Source organism: Oncorhynchus mykiss, chromosome 27 (genome assembly GCF_057628025.1).
Source record: "Oncorhynchus mykiss isolate SJ-2025 chromosome 27, ASM5762802v1, whole genome shotgun sequence".
NCBI lineage: Eukaryota > Metazoa > Chordata > Actinopteri > Salmoniformes > Salmonidae > Oncorhynchus > Oncorhynchus mykiss.
In genome coordinates, this window is record NC_143048.1 from 13472147 (window position 1) to 13496889 (window position 24743).

At 43.9% G+C, this 24743-nt stretch overlaps 3 protein-coding genes across 8 annotated transcripts; 2 read left to right on the forward strand and 1 right to left on the reverse strand.

Annotated features, from left to right (window-relative positions):
• Window positions 1-543: 543 nt before the first annotated feature.
• Window positions 544-4162, forward strand: nudt8 (nudix (nucleoside diphosphate linked moiety X)-type motif 8). Of its 6 annotated transcripts, none has more exons than XM_021587624.3 (5): window positions 544-1010; window positions 1861-2760; window positions 2952-3084; window positions 3282-3359; window positions 3478-4162. In XM_021587624.3, exons 2-5 carry the CDS (start codon window positions 1862-1864, stop codon window positions 3661-3663), a joined length of 1296 nt encoding a protein of 431 aa, XP_021443299.2. In that variant the 5' UTR covers window positions 544-1010; window position 1861; the 3' UTR covers window positions 3664-4162. The 6 variants fall into 6 exon arrangements, with proteins under 6 accessions (XP_021443299.2, XP_021443295.2, XP_021443297.2 ...); XM_021587620.3 differs by having other exon boundaries at window positions 964-1457; XM_021587622.3 differs by having other exon boundaries at window positions 987-1126.
• Window positions 4163-4301: 139 nt separating this feature from the next.
• On the reverse strand, window positions 4302-13058 carry LOC110507558 (membrane frizzled-related protein). Its single transcript, XM_090224497.1, has 13 exons — window positions 12499-13058; window positions 12257-12374; window positions 11760-11891; window positions 11232-11396; window positions 10841-11060; window positions 10353-10483; window positions 8461-8586; window positions 8136-8212; window positions 7835-7983; window positions 7347-7477; window positions 6911-7045; window positions 5179-5306; window positions 4302-4797 (listed from the first exon to the last, which is right to left on the reverse strand). Exons 1-13 carry the CDS (start codon window positions 12583-12585, stop codon window positions 4573-4575), a joined length of 1824 nt encoding a protein of 607 aa, XP_090080623.1. The 5' UTR covers window positions 12586-13058; the 3' UTR covers window positions 4302-4572.
• A 555-nt stretch (window positions 13059-13613) lies between these two features.
• si:ch1073-280e3.1 (complement factor B/C2-B) lies at window positions 13614-24692 on the forward strand. Its single transcript, NM_001124201.1, is given in 18 exon segments — window positions 13614-13712; window positions 15206-15454; window positions 15598-15783; window positions 17346-17519; window positions 17681-17785; window positions 17911-18044; window positions 18259-18409; window positions 18579-18710; window positions 18816-18920; window positions 19512-19649; window positions 19818-19933; window positions 20052-20181; window positions 20402-20555; window positions 20772-20848; window positions 21419-21525; window positions 22255-22387; window positions 22521-22570; window positions 24363-24692. Coding segments are annotated over 18 exon segments (2364 nt in total). The 5' UTR covers window positions 13614-13654; the 3' UTR covers window positions 24528-24692.
• The last annotated feature ends 51 nt before the right edge of the window (window positions 24693-24743 follow it).

A 24743-nucleotide genomic window follows, 5' to 3' on the forward strand; every position in this document is an offset into this window, starting at 1 on the left:
GATCCTGTGCAGGTGTTGTTACACGTGGTCTGCCACTGCGAGGATGATCAGCTGTCCGCCCTGTCTCCTTTTAGCGCTGTCTTAGGCGTCTCGCAGTACGGACATTGCAATTTATTGCCCTGGCCACATCTGCAGTCCTCATGCTTCCTTGCAGCATGCCTAAGGCAAGTTCACGCAGATGAGCAGGGCATCTTTCTTTTGGTGTTTTTCAGTGTCCTTTAGTGTCCTAAGTTTTCATAACTGTGACCTTAATTGCCTACCGTCTGTAAGCTGTTAGTGTCTTAACGACCGTTCCACAGTTGCATATTCATTAATTGTTTATGGTTCAATGAACACGCATGGGAAACAGTGTTTAAACCCTTTACAATGAAGATCTGTTTAGTTATTTTGATTTTTACAAGTCATCTTTGAAACCCAGGGTCCTGAAAACGGGACTTTCTTTTTTTGCTGAGTTTATATATATCAAAACAAAAAGGATTACATGCCAAGGTTATGGCATACTATTTGCCTTGTGGCAAGGTTGGGGAACATTTGGGAACAAAAGGGTTAAGAGTTCATGGAAAACATGGTCAACATTTTTTTTATACAGAAATTCTGTTACCAAAATTTGCATCTGCCCAGTTCTTCCAGTAAATGTTGTTTTGTAAAATATTCAGTGTAAATTGTTCAAAGTAGTCATTGTGCTTAGTTATGCTTTGTTAAACTTTAAAAGGCAATGATTTTTGAATGTCATACATTAAGTGAAAAAATCTGAGTCTCCTAGAAATTCTGTCACCGTGGAATTGCCCTGCTTCAATTAAGAAATGAGTCTAGTCCTAGCTATTTTCTTTTGAAAATCTTAACGTCATACGATTATGTTTAGTTAATGGTTTGACAGGCCTTATATTATTTGTGGTATGGCAACTCTAAATGGTTGATAACGTTTCACCTTGTACGGGCAAGTGATTGACATGAAGCTTTTCCAGCGACATATTGGGTACTAGCGCAGTAGCTAGCTGTCAATGTTCAAGGTCAGTTTTCTACCGCTATGTAATATTTATTTGAGTTGTTTAGGGAGGTGCACCGGGGGTTTCATTAACCTCCGTTTCTTACCGGACCGGGAATAAGATTGGGATCCTTGTGATATGTGATTTACTTAATTTGTTCGTACTAGTTGCATGCGAAAACTTGCTAGCAAAATGTATGACAGCTTGGGAACATTGCCTCACTAGCTAAAACAACGGCAACGTTAGCTGTAGACAGCTAGACCCGAACTGGATTTGTTTGACAACTTTGATAATAGCTAACGTTACCTTTAAGCCCTTTTTAAAGTAGCTGACTTGTAAGAAACTTAACTAGCTAACTAACGTAACCTTGAATAGCGTTGGTTATAAAACTAACGTTAGCTAGCCATTTGCATTGTGCTAGCAGCTAACATTAGCAGAGAGCAACTTGAACCTTCAGCGTTGTTGCACAATGTTAGCTACAAAATGTGCAATCTTAAATGACCTATGTTACGCTTTTTTTCGTTTCTTCTTTGTATTGCAGTTGTCTTGAATGACTGTTCTCAAACCTCACCTCGGGGACCACCAGACAAGTCACAATTATATTGTAGCCCCGAAGTAACGTTAGCACACCTGATTCCCTTAAGTTAATTAAGGTTATGATTCATTTGCAATTTGAATCAGGTGTGGAAATTCATGAGCTGCGGGAGATCCCCGAGGAGCGGTTTGAGAACCACTGCTGCAGTGAAGACAACCTATTTCTTTGCACTGTACTCATGTCAAAATAGGCTTATTTTTTAAATGTATTAACATAACCATTGAGCCTTGTTTAGTGGAGCAATGGAAATGATTATTTTGTCTCGTCTCTGTTTTCTAGAATGTTCAGGAGTCCACAGATTCTGGCCTTGACATGCCCTGTCAGGACCCACAGACCCCTGCAGCTGTCTGGCAGAGACCCCAACATTCCTGCCCTACCTGAGCATGCCTGTCAGAGGTGGCCTGGACCCAAAACAGGGAGAAGTCTCTGTCAGGGGGATGGAGGGGAGGAGGCAGTATCCCTCTCTTCAGCCATTTCTTCACAACTTATTAGCAGAGGCACCTCCTGTTGTGGGAGTTGTCTCCTAAATGCTGCACCTCAACACCCCTTACAAAAAGCCACCCCTCCCAACCGTCCTCAATTGTCTCAGGACTCTAGCTTTGTTTCTTTGAAACGTACACCACGACTGCCGGTGCTTGTAGCATGTGACCCTTGGAAAACCACTTTATTGGAACATTTGGGCAATTCTAAAGTCCCTGAATGTTTTAGTGACCTCAAGTGCCCTCTACAAAGGAGGCAAACTGACAATGGTAGCCAATGTTTATCTGCAGAGGAGAAGGTGAACGTCACATTCAGTGTTAAAAGTAATAGTTACAGTCCTGTTCAAAGTGGCAAGGACATTTTTCACAGACTGCTTGCGTCCACACCCAAACTGTGGACTGTGGATCCCCAGAGAAGCCTTTCACTCCAGAGCCGCGGCCTGCACCAGGCAACTGCCTCCTGCCCAGTGGGTGCTCTGAGGGAGTGCCTTTCATTGGTGAACGAGGCGCGTTGCCGTCAGAGCCTGGGGCCTAACGTGGCTCTTTATGAGAAGGACGTCTGGGGGAAGAGGGGGTCCAGTGAGGCCCAGGGGAAGTGGGCATCCGTGCTGGTCTCTCTTTGCTCCGTGGAGGGAGAGCCCGCCTTCCTCTTCACCCTCAGATCCACAGCTCTGAAGGGCAGACACAAGGGTGATGTCAGGTAACCACAGACTCCTGCACCATTCCCACTGCTTTGGGGTATTTAATGTTTGACGTATGATGTCATTTGACAGAACTTAATTACTCTGAAATTGACAACTTTATTAGTGTGGTTGGACAATATTGTCATGTAAATGAATGTATGAAGTAATACATAAGGCTGGAAATTGACAGTGCTGTGTGAATGTCCAGTTTTGCAGGGGGCAAGCGTGACCCCTCGGACAAGGACGTTGTGGACACCGCCCTGCGAGAAGCTGGTGAGGAACTGGGCGTCACTGTGGCAACAAACCAAGTTTGGGGCGTGCTGAAACCACTCAGGGATATGGTGAGGACCTTAACCCTACCCATAATCCTCCATGATCCCCAACCCTTTCTGTGTGATGCACTGACAGTTAGTAGCTCCCCTCTGCTCTACACCATTTGAGATGGGGTAGTATTCTTTCAGTGAAACATTTCTTAATGTCTTCACTATGTAAATTGTTTATCTGCTGCTTTTTCTAATCATGGCACATTTTCTCTCAGTCTGGAATGATGATAGCCCCTGTACTGGCCAACCTCGGGCCCCTGGAGGCGCTGTCGTTCAAGCCAAATCCTGCCGAGGTACAGTTACAATCACTCTTTTTTTCAAATGTTACAATCATTCTTTTTCCCCCTTTGGGCTGAAATAACACTTACCGCCTAATGTGGAGTTAAAATTACATTTACCTTTGTCTCTCAGGTAGAAGAGATCTTCACCCTGTCGGTCTCCCACGTATGCAGCCCACAGAATCGAGGATACACCAACTTCCGTACCGGTGAGCGATATGGATACACCTTGCCTGTGATCCGCAACGGGAAGCACCGCGTGTGGGGACTCACTGCCGTAGCCCTCGAACACACGCTCAAACTCATCATGCCACCATGACAACCAATCATGCCAGCCATCAATACTGTTTTTTTTGTTGTAAAGTATTTGTGATTATAGAATAATTGATTATTTGTTTCATATGTGAAATCAATCATTGGGGGTTATAGATCAATTGATGACTTCTTATAGTCAATGTATCCCTTATAACCAACAGTACATGTCAGAAGTGATATATTGAATATATGAGATATCAGGTAGGGTCATGTAAGGAACAATCACCTTCCATGCCAAAGCCACTGGATTGTAATATCACTGTATTTTATAATACTGACATAATAACCTGCAGTACTCCCTAGAAAGGTCAAATCTTGACAGTTCAGTCATTCACTAACCTTATGAAAGCAACGCACAATGTTTCGGGTGTGTCAGAAAATGTTTTCTGATTCTATCCTTCTTTAAATGTTATTTCCATAGGCTTCTGGACAAGATCAATCATTTTCATGACATGCAGACCGAAATAAATATATTGCAACAAATGTGCATTTGATGTACAACATGCAAGTATTGTCTCTGGTTGTTGAAAAGGAAAACATAATTCAGTCAAATTCATTATACAGAAAATGCATGGTCCAATCACACACATTTGCAAAACATCAAGCTACAGTATGTCAAATTCCACAATGTTTTTGTTAATATGTACATTTATTTTCTATTCCCACTTAAACTCCAACCAGTTCTGTTCCATACATCCATACATACATTATGCTGTACAAAGCTAGCACCATATTGAGTCTGCAGAGTGCAACATTGTGATTCTTTATTGTATGTCTCTGAGGTTCCTTGAAAAGATTGGAGCTTTGATGGTATTCTTAAGATTTCTTCTAGTCAGTCCTGTGTTGGATTCCTCTCATTACTATGGTTGTACTGTAGCACATTCAGGGGGGCAAGTGCTAAGCTACAGAGGCATCAGGGACTGGAGCACTCCATAGGGTCTTGGGAGTCAGGCAGCAGGTGGCAGTTGAAGGGCCAACTGAAGGTAAATACATCCAGGGCCTGAATACACTGCTGCTCTGCCCAGGAGCACACTGACCGGCAGGGCTGCAGCACCCCACCCTGAGGGCTGCAGTGGGGCATGAACATCCCACACACCAGCCGGCGCAGAGGCTGGAAACACGCCAGCTCCGTCAGCACCTAGTAATAACCACAAACCACAGAGGAGAGTGGCTGTACGGTATCTAGTTCCATCAGAATCAAACACTTAAGGGAGGTCCTGCACATCCCATTTATGGTATTCTTCAGTGTGTAGTTGATTTATTGTGGTAGAAACAAGTGTAATGGCTGGGATGGAGTGAATGGTATCAAACACATGAAAACCATGTGTTTGATACCATTCCATTACGGACATTATTATGAGTCGTCCTCCCCTCAGCAGCCTCTACCGCTATGCACCTATATTATGTTACAAATAATGTTCAAGTTAACTGAAAACCCATTAAATAAAATATCAATTTCATGTGAAATTGCTATTGTTCGATGTGGTTGTGTGTTGACAGGCCAGGTGTGCGGTCTCACCATGTACTGGCGGAGCAGCGTGGCTGCCTCTCTCTGGTCAGCAATGGACAGCCAGATGTTAGGGAAGGAGGTGAGGTTGTAGCTCAGGCCCTGGCACATTTCCACCTTGATGGGCTCACAGGACGAGCCTGGGGGAGAGGCATGGAGAGACGGATCCAGAAAAGGCTACTAGTCTGTCATAATGGAGTCATTCTCTTGAAGGCTTAGCAGTTGTGTTACAAATAAACTCAGCAAAAAAAGAAACGTCCTCTCATTGTCAACTGTGTTTATTTTCAGCAAACTTAACATGTGTAAATATTTGTGTGAACATAAGATTCAACAACAGACATAAACTGAACAAGTTTCACAGACATGTGACTAACAAAAATGGGATAATGTGTCCCTGAACAAAGGGGGGGTCAAAATCAAAAGTAACAGTCAGTATCTGGTGTGGCCACCAGCTGCATTAAGTACTGCAGTGCATCTCCACATGGACTGCACCAGATTTGCCAGTTCTTACTGTGAGATGTTACCCCACTCTTCCACCAAGGGACCTGTAAGTTCCCAAACATTTCTGGGGGGAATGGCCCAATCCCTCACCCTCCGATCCAACAGGTCCCAGACATGCTCAATGGGATTGAGATCCGGGCTCTTCGCTGGCTATGTCAGAACACTGACATTCCTGTCTTGCAGGAAATCATGCACAGAACGAGTAGTACGGCTGGTGGCATTGTCATGCTGGAGGGTCATGTCAGGATGAGCCTGCAGGAAGGGTACCACATGAGTTAGGAGGATGTCTTCCCTGTTACGCACAGCGTTGAGATTGCCAGCAATGACAACAAGCTCAGTCCGATGATGCTGTGACACACCGCCCCAGACCATGACGAACCCTCCACCTCCAAATCGATCCTGCTCCAGAGTACAGGCCTCGGTGTAACGCTCATTCCTTTGACGATAAACGAGAATCCGACCATCACCCCTGGTGAGACAAAACCGTGACTTATCAGTGAAGAGCACTTTTTTCCAGTCCTGTCTGGTCCAGCGACGGTGGGTTTGTGCCCATAGGCGACGTTGTTGCCAGTGATGTCTGGTGAGGACCTGCCTTACAACAGGCCTACAAGCCCTCAGTCCAGTCTCTCTCAGCCTATTGCGGACAGTCTGAGCACTGATGGAGGGATTGTGCGTTCCTGGTATAACTCGGCAGTTGTTGTTGCCATTGTGTACTTGTCCCGCAGGTGTGATGTTTGGATGTACCGATCCTGTGCAGGTGTTGTTACACGTGGTCTGCCACTGCGAGGACGACCGTCTTGTCTCCTTGTAGCGCTGTTTTAGGCGTCTTACAGTACGGACATTGCGATTTTTGCCCTGGCCACCTCTGCATTCCTCATGCCTCCTTGCAGCATGCCTAAGGCACGTTCACACAGATGAGCTGGGACCCTGAGCATCTTTCTTTTGGTGTTTTTCAGTCAGTAAAAAGGCCTCTTTAGTGTCCTAAGTTTTCATAACTGTGACCTTAATTGCCTACCGTCTGTAAGCTGTTAGTGTCTTAACAACCGTTCCACAGTTGCATATTCATTAATTGTTTATGGTTCAATGAACAAGCATGGGAAACAGTGTTTAAACCCTTTACAATGATGATCTATGAAGTTATTTGGATTTTTACAAATTATCTTTGAAAGACAGGGTCCTGAAAAGGGACGTTTCTTTTTTTGCTGAGTTTATATGATGTGTGTGTTGTGTATTGATGGCTCACTGAAAGGGGGATAGGTTGAGTTGTCACAGTCGTGCTCATCTGTCCCATCTGCACAGTCAGTCCAGCCATCACACAGCCACTCCTGGTGCAGGCACTCCCCACTGCTGCAGGCAAACTGAGGAGGACTGCATGTTCCTGTCACAAACAAGGAAACGGGTGATCCACTCCTCATATTTCCAGCGCAAATCCCTTAAACCACTGTTAGATGTTTTAATAAATTGGCTTATTTTCTACATTAGAAGAGCCATAATAGACTAGATACAGGGATACCGATCTGGGTCGTGTTCAGTAAGAAGGAAACATTTTGAAACAGAGTGAAACGGGGAGGTACTACCTGAATGGAACCTTGTTTGTTGTTGCTAAACTTTTTGCTACAGTCTTTCCTACTGAACACTACTCTTCTGTGTATGGGGGGGGGGGGGGGGGGGGGACTCACTCTCGGAAAGGGAGATGGCCTGGTAGGAAGCGTTGAAGCCACTGTCTGCTACACCCTCGTCAGCCACAAACACCACGGTTATCTGGGGCCCAGAGGAGGTCAGCTCAGGAGGCAGGCTAGTGCCACAATACCTGGGACAGGATAGAGAAGGAACGCTAGAGCTGGCTGTGGTACAGTAACAGTGTTACAGGCTGTGGCACAGTAGGGTACAATTAGCCTGGTTCCAGATCTGTTTGTGACCATCTTCTGTTTTGCAACCATAGGAGTCCCCACCACAGGCTACTACAGTACACCTTCTTATCAATTAAGAGTGCTGTTACTGTTTTGAATGTTTTATGGTACACATATAGTGTCATACTTGCTTGATTTCAGAAAATGTCATTTGACTGGATGTACTTGCTTTGAACAATCCCTTTTCAACCCTTCTGAGCTCATTTATAGGTAGTGTATGAAAGAACACATTGTGAAGCTGACATAACAGATTTTACCGTCCGAGTACTCTGCCGGTCCCGCTGTCAGCACTATCATGCACCTCCACATAGTCAAACTCACACACGTCCTGGGTCTCCAGACTGAAGTTGAGGAAACTCAGCCTGATCACATGACCCTCCTCAACAGAGATCCGCCATGTGCACAACTGACGGAGAAATAAGAGTAAATTAAACATCATATACCATGGTAGGATTTCATGAAGTCTATTCTGGGTTTATGGCTGGGTACGTCAATTAGATACGATGCACGTTAGTGATTTTGGTGATTTGCTAGATCAGGAGTAGGTAGGTACAGTACCTGTTGATGAGGGTAAGGTTTTGAGTGGTTTGGAGTTGCCAGGTAGCCGTAGGGTCCAGTCTTTTGGCCCCCACACTCTGTTCAACAACATAGCAAAAAATGAGGATAATTTGTTTTGCATAGATAAGCAAACAATTGCCCTTTTACTATAATTGATTACCAGGCTTCCTCACGACTTTGTCCACGTGATGAACGAGACTTAGACGAATGACAGTGCGAGTCTACCATTTTACATAACAGCCTTATTTTGCTTGTAGCTGCTGTGTTAATGCAGGTAAGTCACTCTGACGCTGAGTGTGTACTGTGCTGCACACCCTGTTCTTACCTTTGTGCTTGTGGCTGCAGTTGGCCTCATCAGAGAGGTCATGACAGTGGGGCTGACCGTCACACACTGACACAGGCAGGACGCAGCGCCCGTGGTCACACATAAACTCCTCCCTGGAGCAGCTCTCTGAGAACAGACGCACACACACACACACACACACACACACACGTTGCTGATGTTACGTGTTCATGCACTGTGAACATACAGTGCCTTGCGAAAGTATTCGGCCCCCTTGAACTTTGCGACCTTTTGCCACATTTCAGGCTTCAAACATAAAGATATAAAACTGTATTTTTTTGTGAAGAATCAACAACAAGTGGGACACAATCATGAAGTGGAACGACATTTATTGGATATTTCAAACTTTTTTAACAAATCAAAAACTGAAAAATTGGGCGTGCAAAATTATTCAGCCCCCTTAAGTTAATACTTTGTAGCGCCACCTTTTGCTGCGATTACAGCTGTAAGTCGCTTGGGGTATGTCTCTATCAGTTTTGCACATCGAGAGACTGAAATTTTTTCCCATTCCTCCTTGCAAAACAGCTCGAGCTCAGTGAGGTTGGATGGAGAGCATTTGTGAACAGCAGTTTTCAGTTCTTTCCACAGATTCTCGATTGGATTCAGGTCTGGACTTTGACTTGGCCATTCTAACATCTGGATATGTTTATTTTTGAACCATTCCATTGTAGATTTTGCTTTATGTTTTGCATCATTGTCTTGTTGGAAGACAAATCTCCGTCCCAGTCTCAGGTCTTTTGCAGACTCCATCAGGTTTTCTTCCAGAATGGTCCTGTATTTGGCTCCATCCATCTTCCCATCAATTTTAACCATCTTCCCTGTCCCTGCTGAAGAAAAGCAGGCCCAAACCATGATGCTGCCACCACCATGTTTGACAGTGGGGATGGTGTGTTCAGCTGTGTTGCTTTTACACCAAACATAACGTTTTGCATTGTTGCCAAAAAGTTCAATTTTGGTTTCATCTGACCAGAGCACCTTCTTCCACATGTTTGGTGTGTCTCCCAGGTGGCTTGTGGCAAACTTTAAACAACACTTTTTATGGATATCTTTAAGAAATGGCTTTCTTCTTGCCACTCTTCCATAAAGGCCAGATTTGTGCAATATACGACTGATTGTTGTCCTATGGACAGAGTCTCCCACCTCAGCTGTAGATCTCTGCAGTTCATCCAGAGTGATCATGGGCCTCTTGGCTGCATCTCTGATCAGTCTTCTCCTTGTATGAGCTGAAAGTTTAGAGGGACGGCCAGGTCTTGGTAGATTTGCAGTGGTCTGATACTCCTTCCATTTCAATATTATCGCTTGCACAGTGCTCCTTGGGATGTTTAAAGCTTGGGAAATCTTTTTGTATCCAAATCCGGCTTTAAACTTCTTCACAACAGTATCTCGGACCTGCCTGGTGTGTTCCTTGTTCTTCATGATGCTCTCTGCGCTTTTAACGGACCTCTGAGACTATCACAGTGCAGGTGCATTTATACGGAGACTTGATTACACACAGGTGGATTGTATTTATCATCATTAGTCATTTAGGTCAACATTGGATCATTCAGAGATCCTCACTGAACTTCTGGAGAGAGTTTGCTGCACTGAAAGTAAAGGGGCTGAATAATTTTGCACGCCCAATTTTTCAGTTTTTGATTTGTTAAAAAAGTTTGAAATATCCAATAAATGTCGTTCCACTTCATGACTGTGTCCCACTTGTTGTTGATTCGTCACAAAAAAATACAGTTTTATATCTTTATGTTTGAAGCCTGAAATGTAGCAAAAGGTCGCAAAGTTCAAGGGGGCCGAATACTTTCGCAATGCACTGTATATGTTTCCTAAGGCAAAGATCAGTTCAGTGTACCTGTTGATTCTACCTCTGACCCAGTACTCACTCTGTTCAGGTGTGATGGCGTGGTACTGGGCGGTGAAGCCTCTGCCTCCAATGCTCCCGTCAGAACGAAAGGTCACCCACACAGTGCTGCTGTTGGTGTTTACAGTAGGGGGTGCCACGTTGCCACAGAACCTAGGGTGGAGAGAAACGTTCACTTTGAAAATGTCTGCCCCAAAAGGCAACCATAATGTATCGTTATTCTTCACCTAAAATCCCTGAACAACAGAAATGCAAAACAAAACGTCTGGGGCATAAAGCAGAAAGAGTTGCTACCTATACAGAACTTGTATGCCACCTAGCTGCCACAGTGTGACATGAAGAGGATGCTTTTTCAAGAGGCTGCCATGCACTAGGTTCAGAAGCATGTAAAACGTGTCCATAGTCACTATATGTTACATCCCCTTCAGTATAGGTTCATCTGATCCTAGATCTGTGATTAGAGGCATCTTCTACCTCGAAACAGGTTTAGACACAGTGCGTTTGACCCACCTGGTGACAACAGAAGGTTGCTCCGTCTCCTCCTGAAGCTCCAGCCAGTCAAAGAGGCAGGGGGACGGTCCTTCTATGGTCAGAGAGGACACATGGATCTGGACCAGGGATGGGGGGCGCGCCCGTATCACCCAGACACAGAGAGAGTCTGGGGGATACAACCCAGGGTGGTTGGGGGAGCTAAAGCTACCCTCTGAGTCTGTCAATACGCCCCCACATCCTGAGACAGACAGACAGACAGTGAGAAAAGTACAGGGTAGTGTATCACAGTATTATTACTGTGTTGTACGTACACTATTTGTAGGTAAGTACGCATCTGTAAGGTACAATCATTGGAATATAATTACTTAGTATTTTTCTATGGATACAACTGTAGTAGATAAATACCCACTAGTTTCAGGGGTAGGGTATCTGGCTGGCACTGGGGCCACTGTACTGTCCCTCTGACTGTGGTTGGTGGGGGTTGTGGGTAGACCATGAGGCAATCCATCTCCAGTCAACAAGTCCAGGGGATTGGTCGACACCACTTCCCCATCCACACTCTGCCCCTTTAGTTCTGTGGTGTGAAGAACCCAGTGAGAGAGAGAGTAAGAGGACATTAGTGAATGACACAAGTTCATAGGTACTGTTCTGCTATTCCATGCTCAAGGAACCATATAGTGTATGAATTGGCAATGTTAGTTTAAATAAGGACATTGTGTCCATAATTATGTAGGTGTCTATGACGTTGATATTTTTTTAAATTAGGGTTCTTCCTGCTTTGTTTGAGAGATGAGTGAAATGTATGTACACCATGCTCTGTAATCAGTTCCTTTTGAGGATCAGAGGTCCCACTGTTCCACCCATAGAATTACATCGATTTACAGTATCTGTGTGGTCCCACTCCTCCCACTGTCCCCATCCCCGTCCCATCCCTCACGTGTGAAGATGAGCACCAGTGCCAGGACCAGGGCTGCTACCAGGAGCACAGCAGCAGCAGAGACTGCCAGGGCCCCCCAGCTAGACCACGAACCTCGCAGACGCATCACACACACACTGAACACACCTCGGCCTGGGACACATACACACGTACGCATGCACACACACACGCAAACCAACACACACACACACACACACACACACACACACACACACACACACACACACACACACACACACACACACACACACACACACACACACACACACACACAGGGAGGAAGATGGGAGAAAAGACATGGGTGGTTGAGGAAACTTGAAGTTGTTGTATCATTCCTGTCCCTCAGAGAATTCTTGTTTCCACTTTCCTATTGTGGAAGACAACAACTAGGTCAAATTGAATAGGTCTTGGCATCTGGAAACAACCAATCCTATTGCATATCCAACTCCGGTGTTATATGATGTTATGGAACGGGGTAACTAGGTTGTCAGACTCACTGTTTGCTGCTTGGTTCTTTACTGGTTCTGGGGACATGACAGTACTGGCAGAACTGAATCCTTCCACTTTCTCCTCACGCTCACCCTCAAGCTCAAACGCGGGGTTGCAGAAAACGTTCTGGGAAAAGAAAAGACAATTGGTATAACATGGAACACCAAGTAACTTCCCACCATGAAATACAAGGTTGACATAAAAATTGAAACCAGAATTCCAGGCCCACACAAGCTGTCGCTGTCCTCACTTTGTAAATGTCAGAGGATTCTGAGTAAACAGATACTTCGGTGAGGTCTGTCATCTTCGGTTCAGTTTCAGTCTTCCAGGGAAACATTGAAAATCCACATCCTAAAACCCACTCGACCCACAACGTAGTCTTGTGTTGTTGTTAAGAGCACAGCAACAACAGGTGTGTTGGAATGTGAAAGGCGAAAAGGTCATGTTTCAGCAGGAAATCTCAATGTGACAGATAAAAGAGGCCTGTATCTTTCCAGAGTGATTGATTCATCATTTTGTTACGAATGCCCCCCAAATATATTTATATATCTATATAAATCCACAATGTAAAAAATCCCACAAGAACAAAATATTTAGTCCACCAATTTGAGGTTTAAAATCCAGTGAAAGTCCCCCCGGTGTTTATAGTTCGGTTCTCCTTTCATCACTTTATTAAGTCATGGCGTGTCTGTGTGTGTGAGGTAGGTAGATGTGTAGTCTGTTCTTGTTTTGTTGAGGGTGAGTAATTTGTTATAAAAGACGCCTAGAACTTCCTTCACAGTGTTCCACAAAGCCGAGTCAGCTGAGAGGACTGAGCTCTGGGGCAGGAGGGGGGTTGGGTGGAGTGGGGTGTGGGGGGCGCTCAGAGTAAATTCTCTATAATACGCATAATGATCACCTAATCTCCTAAAACGTTTCTCACACACTACACACACACAAACAATGGCAAGCAAAAACTGTGTCATTTACAAATCATACAGTGTATTGGCAACATGGCCCTAACTTGGAGTGAAGTTGGAACCCTGTAGTGGAACTGGGTTAAAAGGATTTGATCTCAGATTTAAGTTTCTGTTTCTCATTTCTGATTCTCACTGATGGTCATCCCCTTTATTACTGACTCAGTAGATGATGCAACAATTTCTAAATATTACAGGCTATTTTAGTCTCAAAGTAAGATATTATAGTTCAAATAAAGATACCAACACATGGATAATAGTGTTTTATGAATCCTAAATGTAAAGTGAAATCACCCAGTTCTGGGAAAACGTGACACAATCCATGCTTTTGTGTTTGCTGTGGTTCGTTAATGGATAGTCACTCATCAAACAAGAGAACTACATCGTTTGTAGACATATATTTTAAGTCAGACACCAACAGAGACGGAAAGGAGTAAGCACATACTTGTCATGCATGCTGTCACTCTGTTGTTGTGTGCGGCCTTCTCCTTCAGCTCTGTCAAAGAGGGTGAGTACTGAGATGGTCAGGGAGATGCACAAGTCAGAAGTTACCGTAACCAACAACACCGTTCACGATCTCTCAGTAATGTGTTTGTATCTCAGTAAAATGTTGAATTTCCGTCAGACATGTGTCTGTATGTCAGTCATGTCTGTATTTCAGTAATGTGTCTGTATTTCAGTCATATGTACATATGTATTTCAGAAATGTGTGTGGGTCGTTCCACCAACAAGGAGCCTTTTTAGAAGTGTAACTTTGTTAAAAAACAAAACAAATTAAAACACGTTTGATTACAACTATTTTTAACATTCTGACATAAAAAATCCCATCTGAAGATGTTAAATTAATAAAATCATAATAGTAAGTGCCTATTAAGTGCCAAATAAAGTTGACCGTTACAGGGTTGGCGATTTCATCATAAAACAGTCCTGGGGCGGCAGGGTAGCCTAGTGGTTAGAGCGTTGGACTAGTAACCGGAAGGTTGCGAGTTCAAACCCCCGAGCTGACAAGGTACAAATCTGTCGTTCTGCCCCTGAACAGGCAGTTAACCCACTGTTCCTAGGCCGTCATTGAAAATAAGAATTTGTTCTTAACTAAATAAAGGTAAAATAAATCAATAAAAATCCCCTCGTGACAATGGGAAAGGAAGCTTGTTGTGTGCAACAGAACGCAAGCTTCACAAAAAAAAATAAAAAATGGCTCAACAATATCTAGCCTATCTATGGGTAACAGGGTAGATGTGTTGTGCTCGATCCACTCAGCTTTCCGCCACAAAACACCAGAGAATTTCCAGAAAGAAACCAGCTCACCTGCTTTTACATGATTTGACTATTATATGTTTAATGTTTCACCATACGTCACAGGGTTGACCTTAAAATGAAGGACAGATGTAAAGGATTCACGGAGGGACATGTCAAAATGGCATATTATCAAGTCTTTATTCATATAATAAATCTGACTTAGTGAATTCTCCATGTGGTCTATATTAAATCACACTTCATTTAATATAACAGGCTTTTACAATTCAATATTGGTGCACAATTTCTACTTAAAACATCAAAGTGACTGTATTTCAGTAATATGTGACTGTATTTCAGTAATGTGGCTGCATTTCAGTAATGTGCCTGTATTTCAGTAATTTGTGACTGAATTTCAGTTATATGTCTGTATTTCAGTATTATGTCTGTATGTCAGGAATACTTCTGCATTTCAGTATTATGTCTGCATTTCAGTATTATGTCTGCATTTCAGGAATATGTCTGTATTTCAGTATTATGTCTGCATTTCAGGAATATGTCTGTATTTCAGTATTATGTCTGCATTTCAGGAATATGTCTGCATTTCAGTATTATGTCTGCATTTCAGGAATATGTCTGTATTTCAGTATTATGTCTGCATTTCAGGAATATGTCTGCATTTCAGGAATATGTCTGTATTTCAGTATTATGTCTGCATTTCAGGAATATGTCTGGATTTCAGTCATATGTCTGCCTGTATTTCAGTGTGGATGCAGGGGGAAGAATACGGGGACTATGAGGATGAACAGCCCCAGAACTGTTCCATCGCTGAGAAGATCAGAGGCGGCAACGTGTCCTACTCTCAGGCAGGTACCGAGGGCAGCGTGCTGACCTATCACTGTAAGGCAGGACACTACCCGTACCCCGTCAGCCAACGGGTGTGCAGCGCCGATGGGGAGTGGTCCTCCATGAGACTGGCCGATGGCAGACGAGTGTCGCGAGCCTCCTGTAAAGGTAGTGTTTCCGGGGATACAGAAGGAGGAAGGTGATGAGTTAGTATCTGATAAACTACTGCTGTATTCTCCTCTGTCTCTCCATCTCTTTCTCTCACACAATGTGTTTCTCCCCCTCTCTCGCTCTCTCTTTCTCTCTCACAGAGATAATGTGTCCAGGCCAGCTCCAATTGGACCATGGTGAGTTCTGGCCCAGGGAACAGTGGTTGAAGCCAGGGGAGAGCCAGAGTTTCTCCTGCCACAGTGGCTTCAGCCTGTCTGGGTCGGCTCAGAGGAACTGCACCTCTCTAGGAGACTGGACAGGCACCATCCCAGTGTGTGATAGCCAAGGTGAGAAGCACTCACCCTTGTACAACATGCCAGGTAAAGTAAGCTTCAGCATGTGTTGCTCCGTACGGTGCACAATATATTAAGTGGTAGAACGAGGATTCATATCAGAAGTAAAACATTAAGGTAGAGGTAATATTTGGTGCAAAGAACTTGTGTGCAAAAAAATCTCAGTATTGATTCATAAAACTGTGCCAAAGAGAGTGGACTTTACCTTAGCTAAGTTCAGACAGGAAACGCCACGTATTCGTTTAACCATTTATTAGAAGATTACAATACATGTACAATAGTCTTGGCATTAGGCCCTGCTCCTTCTGGGTAGCTCACTGCCAGAGCATAAATCATGTAAGATATATTAATAACAGGCAGTGAACAATGTACCTATACCGATCCCCCTGACCGAAACAAAAGCAGAGCCTCAACAGGTGGAGGCTGGGGTGCGAAAGCAGAAAGCACACACGCATGGCGAGTAGTGCATGTTACAGCATGCTAGATCGAATCCCCGAGCTGACTAGGTAAACATCTGTCGTTCTGCCCTTGAACAAGGCAGTTAACCCACTCTTCCTAGGCCGTTATTGTAAGTAAGAATTTGTTCTTAACTGACTTGACTAGTTAAATAAAGGTTAAATGAATAAAAAAAAAAATGTGCATGTCACCAAAAACAGAAGCGCATAGAGAATTTTTGTGCAAACCTGGTATACTAAATAGACCGCCATATTAAGATAGTGTGATTCATCTAATTGGTTCAATATCAGCCGAGGCTATCAGCTGATTCAACACTCAGATTTCCTGTATGAAACTGCTGGGCATGATGTACTAATCACTATATACCCTGTGGCCGGACGTAAACGATCCTGACTAAGCACTACCACTCTATTGACATAAACACATCCTTTACACTGAAGACATAGGGTGCATCCCAAATGCCACCTTATTCTCTTTATAGTGCACTACTTTTGACCAGGGCCCCTTGCACTATTTAGGGAATAGGCTGCCATTTTGGACTCTGTCATAGTGGTAAAGTTGTAACTACCGTTGATATTGATATTGTGTGCATTCAGGCCAATGCCCACTCTTACAGAGGTCTGGTTGGTGTGAGAGGGCATTTATTAGTTGAGAGCTGGCTGCACCAATTGTGTTCAAGTGCATACAGGCGTGCATAGAGCCCCACTTACTTCGGTATGATACTTAGATATAAGAAGCTTTTTGAATTGACAGGTACAGAGATGAATGGCGCTTTTCATATTATGCATTATATGGCGCTTTATATGGTGCTATTCATATTATGCATTATAACCCTCTGCATATGCTTTTTGCAGTACTATATAATATAATAATATATGCCATTTAGCAGGCCTTTATGGAAAGCAACTTACATTACAGTGAGGACAAGCATTTTAGTACACCGACACGTGACCCCTGCGGGACTTGATCCCACAACCTTAGCGTTTCTTGTTCCATGATTTACCACCGGATCAGTCAAATAAAGGTGTTTGGATCTTATTATTTAAGTTAGTCTTGATTAGTGCATGTGTCATGGCTCATACAAAATCTTCTCATTTCAGCTGATGACTGTAAGAACCCAGGTGTGCCCCCGGGTGCCCTGAGGTCCGAGGGCCGCTTCCGGAAAGGGGAGAAGGTCCAGTACCGCTGCCAGATGGGTCTGGACCTGTTGGGCTCAGCCGAGAGGGTCTGTCTGGAGTCCAGGGAGTGGAGCGGCTCAGAGACACGATGCCAGAGTCAGTGCCTTGACTGGACCAGGCTACGCTAGACTAATACATTTCTGCAACATTATGGCCATACCTACATGCTACCTTTTTCTATGTACACTTCAATCCAATGTTATTTACAGAGTCAAAGTTCTGCATATGCTAATATGCTATTATCTGTCTCAAAACAGCCCAGTATGCCTTTGACTCCCCCAGTGCAGTGGCAGAGGCTATGGGAGGCTCTCTGTCTGGAGTCATGGATGTTCTGTCACCTGAGTTCATAAAGAAAAACAAAGGTGATCCATTATAGTGTGTACGTGCTTGCATTTGTGAGTATGCTGTTTCTGTGTATACTCGGTGTGTCATATGTGTTACTTTAAGCTGAGATCATTACACCCCCTATCTTGTCCCTGCGTTCCAGGAGTCACCTTTGGTAGGACCCTGCGGGTGGCTGATGGTCGTATGAACGTGTTCATCCTGATGGATACCTCAGGCAGCATCTCCAAGACCCACTTTAACCTGGCCAGGGGCGCCATTGCTGACCTCATACGCAAGGTCTTACTTTAATTTATGTCCCCACAAACATTGAGGATGCAGATTAAGCCTAGTCCTAGACTGAAAAAGCACTTTCAATGGAGATTCATTTCTGTGCCTGCAAAATCAGCCCTGAGAATCCTCAGAACTTAAAAAACTTCTCACAGATGGTAAACAACACACTATTCTATGGTAAGCCGCTGAAAGAAGTCTAAATAACAGGTTTCTCTCTCAGCTCGACAGCTACGAGATTGAGCTGAATTTCCAGGTGATCTCCTACGCCAGCCAGGCCAAAGATATTGTGGACATTGTGTCCAGCAATGATGAGCATGTCAGGAGCAACGTAAGGAGTGTCCTAAAGAGACTGGCAGCGTTTGATCACCGAAGTATGTCAGCACCTCTCCCTTTCTGCACTTTGTGAAGCTATGACACTGTACAGGAAAATATATACTTTAGCAGTTGACAATTGTTGAGGTGTGCGTGACTGATTAGCATACATGACTGATTAGCGTAGAGTGCCTGATGTGGTTTGATACAATTACCTGTCACCTACAGGCCACGGGAACAAGACTGGCACCAACCTGTACGCTGCTCTGTATCGTGTGTATGAACGCATGGCCATCCTGAGAGAGAGGAACGAGACCCGATTCAGTGAGACGCAGAACGTCATCCTCATTGAAACAGATGGTACATTGTAGGGAGGGTTCAACCTACTCAAGGACTTTTTCAATAGAATGTTCATTGTGTAGGGAGAGGAGAGAGGCATCCATGTGTATTCTCTCTGCCCCGTAGGGTACTCCAACACAGGGGGTAGTCCCCTGGCTGTCCTGGCTAAGATCCGCTCCCTGCTTGGATACAGCACCTCGGCTCTCGACCACACCGAAGACAAGCTGCTAGGTCAGTTACACAGGGAGCCACACTGAAGACAAGCTGCTAGGTCAGTTACACAGGGAGCCACACTGAAGACAAGCTGCTAGGTCAGTTACACAGGGAGCCACACTGAAGATAAGCTGCTAGGTCAGTTACACAGGGAGCCACACTGAAGACAAGCTGCTAGGTCAGTTACACAGGGAGCCACACTGAAGACAAGCTGCTAGGTCAGTTACACAGTGAGCCACACTGAAGACAAGCTGCTAGGTCAGTTACACAGGGAGCCACACTGAAGACAAGCTGCTAGGTCAGTTACACAGTGAGCCACACTGAAGACAAGCTGCTAGGTCAGTTACACAGGGAGCCACACTGAAGATAAGCTGCTAGGTCAGTTACACAGGGAGCCACACTGAAGACAAGCTGCTAAGTCAGTTACACAGGGAGCCACACTGAAGACAAGCTGCTAGGTCAGTTACACAGGGAGCCACACTGAAGACAAGTTGCTAGGTCAGTTGCACAGGGAGCCACACTGACAACCGTACAGCTCTATGATGCTTCACTCAAGACTTTATAAATATCTACTCAGATTGTGTGTGTGTGTGTGTGTATTTTACGCAGATGTCTACGTGTTTGGTGTTGGGGACAACGTGAATAAGAACGAGCTGAATCTGATTGCCTCTAGAAAGAGACATGAGAAGCACCTGTTCATTCTGAAAGACTACAAACAGCTGGGAGAAGTGTTCAACAGCATGATCAGTGGGTTGTCATGGCGTCATCATTAGATTTAGATGCAACAAATGCATTTGATAATTTCCTGGTACAAATTCTGTATCAAAGTCGTTGTATGTAGTATGTTTAGCAATAGAATGTCGGAACCATGCAGAATGAAGTCAAATGCAATAGTGAGGATGCATTTATTTCTAGGTGATAAAAGTGTGACCATGTGTGGGGTGGCACAGGAAGATGTGTCAGAGAATCAGGAGGTGTTTGGGCCCACCAAGAAAGCCTATACCAGGCCGTGGCATGTCAATGTCATCACAGTAAGCCTCATTTAACAGAACATAGAAGACTGTACACAATACACACTATCAAAGACAACTCAATACAGTACCAAGGAAGGTACAGTAAACCCAATCTACTCTATTCATCCCTCTACAGACTGGCGTTAAGTCTGAGACCTGCCAGGGATCCATCGTGACCCAGAACTGGATCCTGACCGCAGCTCACTGCTTTTCTGCCATCAGATTTGAGGGGAAAGTGGACCAAGAGAAAGTGACTGTGAAGCATGGTCAGTAGCCTACCTAATTTGCACATAGGTCTCTGCATTGACCTCAAAATGTTCATGGGTCATTTGGCAGTGTGTCGTCTGCCCATTTAGAAATACCAATCTATAACGCGGGTGATAAATAGCAGAGACTACTGATGATTAAATAGGTGATGTCTATTCTACCTTTCATCCCCAAGTAACGCTTACTAGTAAGGATCAACCTCATGCCAATGTCCCCCAGGTTATGGAGGAAATAAGGCAGCAAAGGTGCTGTTGGTGATCTCGCACCCACAGTACAACGTTAACGGACTCAGCCACAAGAAGGTGAAAGAGTTCTATGACTACGACATTGCTCTGGTCAAGGTTGAAACAATCAAGCTGTCATGGACGGCGAGGTGGGTTTGAGCAGCAACACTAGCTCATGAAATCATTCCCTTGTAAATGGTTCTCATTCCAAACCACCACGATTCCATCTACTTGGTCAAATCATTCACCAGCAATGACATTGTTACAATATTAACATATGAGTACTTTATTTCACTCTATTCTTGTGTAACTACATGACTTCCTGTACCTCCCTGAGTTGTTTATCTGGTATGTGTTCTCTACAGGCCCATCTGCTTGCCGTGTACCAAGCCTGCCAACCGAGCCATGAAGATGAGTCCCAACTCCACCTGTGAACGACACGGTAAGATGATTACTACTCCTCCTGAACAAGCAGAGTGCAATCCTTCTTTTTTTTTTTTAGCTTGACAAGCCCAACTCACTGGCCAGTTTATTAGGTACACCACCCAGTTCATGAAAATGGATGACTCAGACAGTGAGTCACGAGGCAGACTGGCATCCAGTTACTGTTTGAATGGATGTTAGAATGGGCAAAACAAGTGACCTAAGTGACTGAGCGTGGTGTGATCGTTGGTGCCTTTATTTTTATTTAACAGGCAGTCAATTAAGAACATATTCTTATTTATAATGACGGCCTACCGGGGAACAGTGGGTTAACTGCCTTGTTTAGGGGTAGAATGACAGATTTTTTACTTTGTCAGCTCGGGGATTCTGAACCAGCAACCTTTCGGTTACTGGCCCAGCTCTCTAACCACTAGGCTACCTGCCACCCCTGGTGAGCCACATCCAGTACCAAACAAAACCATCCAGTCAGTGGCAGTCCTGTGGGCGAGAACAGCTCATTAATGAGAGGTGGAATAAAATATACATTGGTGAGTGTATAATAACCGGTTAATGGAGCGTGTGTCTGCAGAGAAAGCCCTGCTACCCATGGAGGAGACCAGAGCCTACTTCATCAACAAGGGGGCTTCAGTCAAGGATGCAAAACGCAAGCAAACACACATTCATACAGGGAGTAAGGTTAGTGGTACTCAACAACCAAACACACATTCATACAGGGTTTAAGGTTAGTGGTACTCAACAACCAAACACACATTCATACAGGGAGTAAGGTTAGTGGTACTCAACAACCAAACACACATTCATACAGGAAGTAAGGTTAGTGGTACTCAACAACCAAACACACATTCATACAGGGTTTAAGGTTAGTGGTACTCAACAACCAAACACACATTCATACAGGAAGTAAGGTTAGTGGTACTCAACAACCAAACACACATTCATACAGGGTTTAAGGTTAGTGGTACTCAACAACCAAACACACATTCATACAGGAAGTAAGGTTAGTGGTACTCAACAACCAAACACACATTCATACAGGGTTTAAGGTTAGTGGTACTCAACAACCAAACACACATTCATACAGGAAGTAAGGTTAGTGGTACTCAACAACCAAACACACATTCATACAGGGAGTAAGGTTACTGGTGCTCAACAACCAAACACACATTCAGAAAGGTCATAGGTCAAATCCACAGGCCTTCTACAATATAATCTCTATCGTTGGCTCTGCATTTACTACCATTCGTGTATGAGGAGTGAAGTTCTACAAATGTACTTTGTGAATAAGAGTTTGTCTGCATGTATGCCTGCAAATTATGTCTAATTGATGTGCATGTTTGTGAAGGGTGTCGTATGAAGGGCGCGGTGTTAATTGGTAGAACCATTGTTTGATGTTCCTATTTGCAGAGGCCTGACTGTATTAAACAGGCTGAGAACACACTTCTAACTCCTCACGATGCAACTCTGAATGAATACGTGCCAGACAGGTTTCTGTGCTCGGGCGGATCTGCCGATCATATAGATGCAGTAACTTGCAAAGGTATGTTTGTAGGATTAGACAGCATGGGAAGTCACACTATACAACTCGGGAACACATACATTAATTAATATACAAATAATAGGATAAACCTTTGTTATTCTCATGTGTGATATGATCCAACTTTTCCTGACAGGTGACTCTGGAGGCGCTCTGTTCCTTCTTAACAGACTGCGGTATTTTCAAGTGAGAAACACCCCTTCCACTAAATCTTCTCCATGATAAGCATACTTCATACTAGCATATAGAACTACGTACCAGTATCTGGTGTTTGGTTCATTAGGCCAAGCTAAGTGTACTTTTTGTATGACTCTATTCAATGACCAGGCATATACAGTTGAAGTTGACATACACTTAGGTTGGAGTCATTAAAACTCGTTTTTCAAACACTCCACAAATTTCTTGCTAACAAACTATAGTTCTGGCAAGTCGGTTAGGACATCTACTTTGTGCATGACACAAGTCCTTTTTCCAACAATTGTTTACAGATTATTTCACTTATAATTCGTTGTATAACAATTCCAGTGGGTCAGAAGTTTACATGCACGAAGTTGACTGTGCCTTTAAACAGCTTGGAAAATTCCAGAAAATGATGTCATGGCTTTAGAAGCTTCTGATAGGCTAATTGACATCATTTGAGTCAATTGGAGGTGTACCTGTGGATGTATTTCAAGGCCTACCTTCAAACTCAGTGCCTCTTTGTTTGACATCATGGGAGAATCAAAAAATATCTGCCCCCAAAAAATTGTAGACCTCCACAAGTCTGGCTCATCCTTGGGAGAAATGTCCAAACGCCTGAAGATACCACGTTCATCTGTACAAACAATTGTACGCAAGTATAAACACCATGGGACCATGCAGCAGTCATACCGCTCAGGAAGGAGACACGTTCTGTCTCCTAGATATGAACGTACTTGGTGCGAAAAGTGCAAATCAATCTTCACAAGGTGAAGATGCTGGAGGAAACAGGTACAAAAGTATCTATATCCACAGTAAAAGGAGTCCTATATCGACATAACCTGAAAGGCCACTCATCAAGGAAGATCCAGTGCTCCAAAACCGCCATAAAAAAGCCAGACTACGGTTTGCAACTTCACATGGGGACAAAGATCTTACTTTTTGGAGAAATGTCTTCTGATCTGATGAAACAAAAACAGAACTGTTTGGCCATAATGACCATCGTTATGTTTGGAGGAAAAAGTGGGAGGCTTGCAAGCCGAAGAACACCATCGCAACCATGAAGCACAGGGGGTGGCAGCATCATGTTGTGGGGGTGCTTTGCTGCAGGGGGGACTGGTGCACTTCACAAAATAGATGGCACCATGAGGATGGAAAATGATGTGGATATATTAAAGCAACATCTCAAGACATCAGTCAGGAAGTTAAAGCTTGGTTACAAATGGGTCTTCCAAATGGACAATGTCCCCAAGCATACTTCCAAAGTTGTGGCAAAATGACTTAAGGACAACAAAGTCAAGGTATTGGAGTGGTCATCACAAAGCCCTGACCTCAATCATATAGAAAATGGGCAGAATTGAAAAAGCATGTGCAAGCAAGGAGGCCTACAAACCTGACTCAGTTACACCAGCTCTGTCAGGAGGAATGGGCCAAAATTAACCTAACTTACTGTGGGAAGCTTGTGGGAGGCTCCCTGAAACGTTTGACCCAAGTTAAACAATTTAAAGGCAATGCTACCAAATACTAATTGAGTGTATGTAAACTTCTGAGCCACTGGGAATATGATTAAAGAAATAAAAGCCTAAATAAATCATTCTCGCTACTATTATTCTGACATGTCACCTTCTTAAAATAAAGTGGTGATCCTAACTGACCTGAGACAGGGAATTTTTAATATAATTAAATGTCAGGAAATGTGAAAAGCTGAGTTTAAATGTATTTGGCTAAGGTGTACATAAACTTCCTACTTCAACTGTAGGAATTAATCCACACCCGCGGTTCTATTCCATCTATCCTGCAGGTGGGAGTAGTGAGCTGGGGCACCAAGAACGTGTGTGAGCCACAAGACAGTAGTGACAGGCCCCCTCCTGATGCAAGGGACTTCCACATTAGTGTCTTCCATTTGCTGCCATGGTTAAAACAGCACCTGGGGACGGAGCTGGAGTTTCTACCTATGGACGACTGAGTTTCAACTTGGATTCTCACAAAAAGCTTAAAATATTGATTTAGTAGTGCCAATATAGGAAGGTGGCTTAATAGCAGATAAAGATGCCTTTCCGTTTCCCTACTTTACAGAATAGGACCCATTGTAAAATGAATCAAATTAATAACAATCTATTAAAATATAAAATGAATTAAACATTGCTCATGGTTTTTTACTTTTTAGGCTTTCTGGAAACAA

What these genes read in the sequence shown, in the direction of transcription:
- nudt8 (XM_090224496.1), top strand. Translation starts at nt 1,643, where the DNA reads ATGATTCATTTGCAATTTGAATCAGGTGTGGAAATTCATGAGCTGCGG. An exon ending in AACCACTGCTGCAGTGAAGA is followed by an intron (nt 1,735 to 1,860) that starts CAACCTATTTCT and finishes TCTGTTTTCTAG; the next exon opens with AATGTTCAGGAGTCCACAGA. An exon ending in TCAAGCCAAATCCTGCCGAG is followed by an intron (nt 3,360 to 3,477) that starts GTACAGTTACAA and finishes TTTGTCTCTCAG; the next exon opens with GTAGAAGAGATCTTCACCCT.
- LOC110507558 (XM_090224497.1), bottom strand. Translation starts at nt 12,585, where the DNA reads ATGTTTCCCTGGAAGACTGAAACTGAACCGAAGATGACAGACCTCACC. An exon ending in CAACCTTCTGTTGTCACCAG is followed by an intron (nt 10,484 to 10,840) that starts GTGGGTCAAACG and finishes TCTCCACCCTAG; the next exon opens with GTTCTGTGGCAACGTGGCAC. An exon ending in AACCTTACCCTCATCAACAG is followed by an intron (nt 7,984 to 8,135) that starts GTACTGTACCTA and finishes TTTCTCCGTCAG; the next exon opens with TTGTGCACATGGCGGATCTC.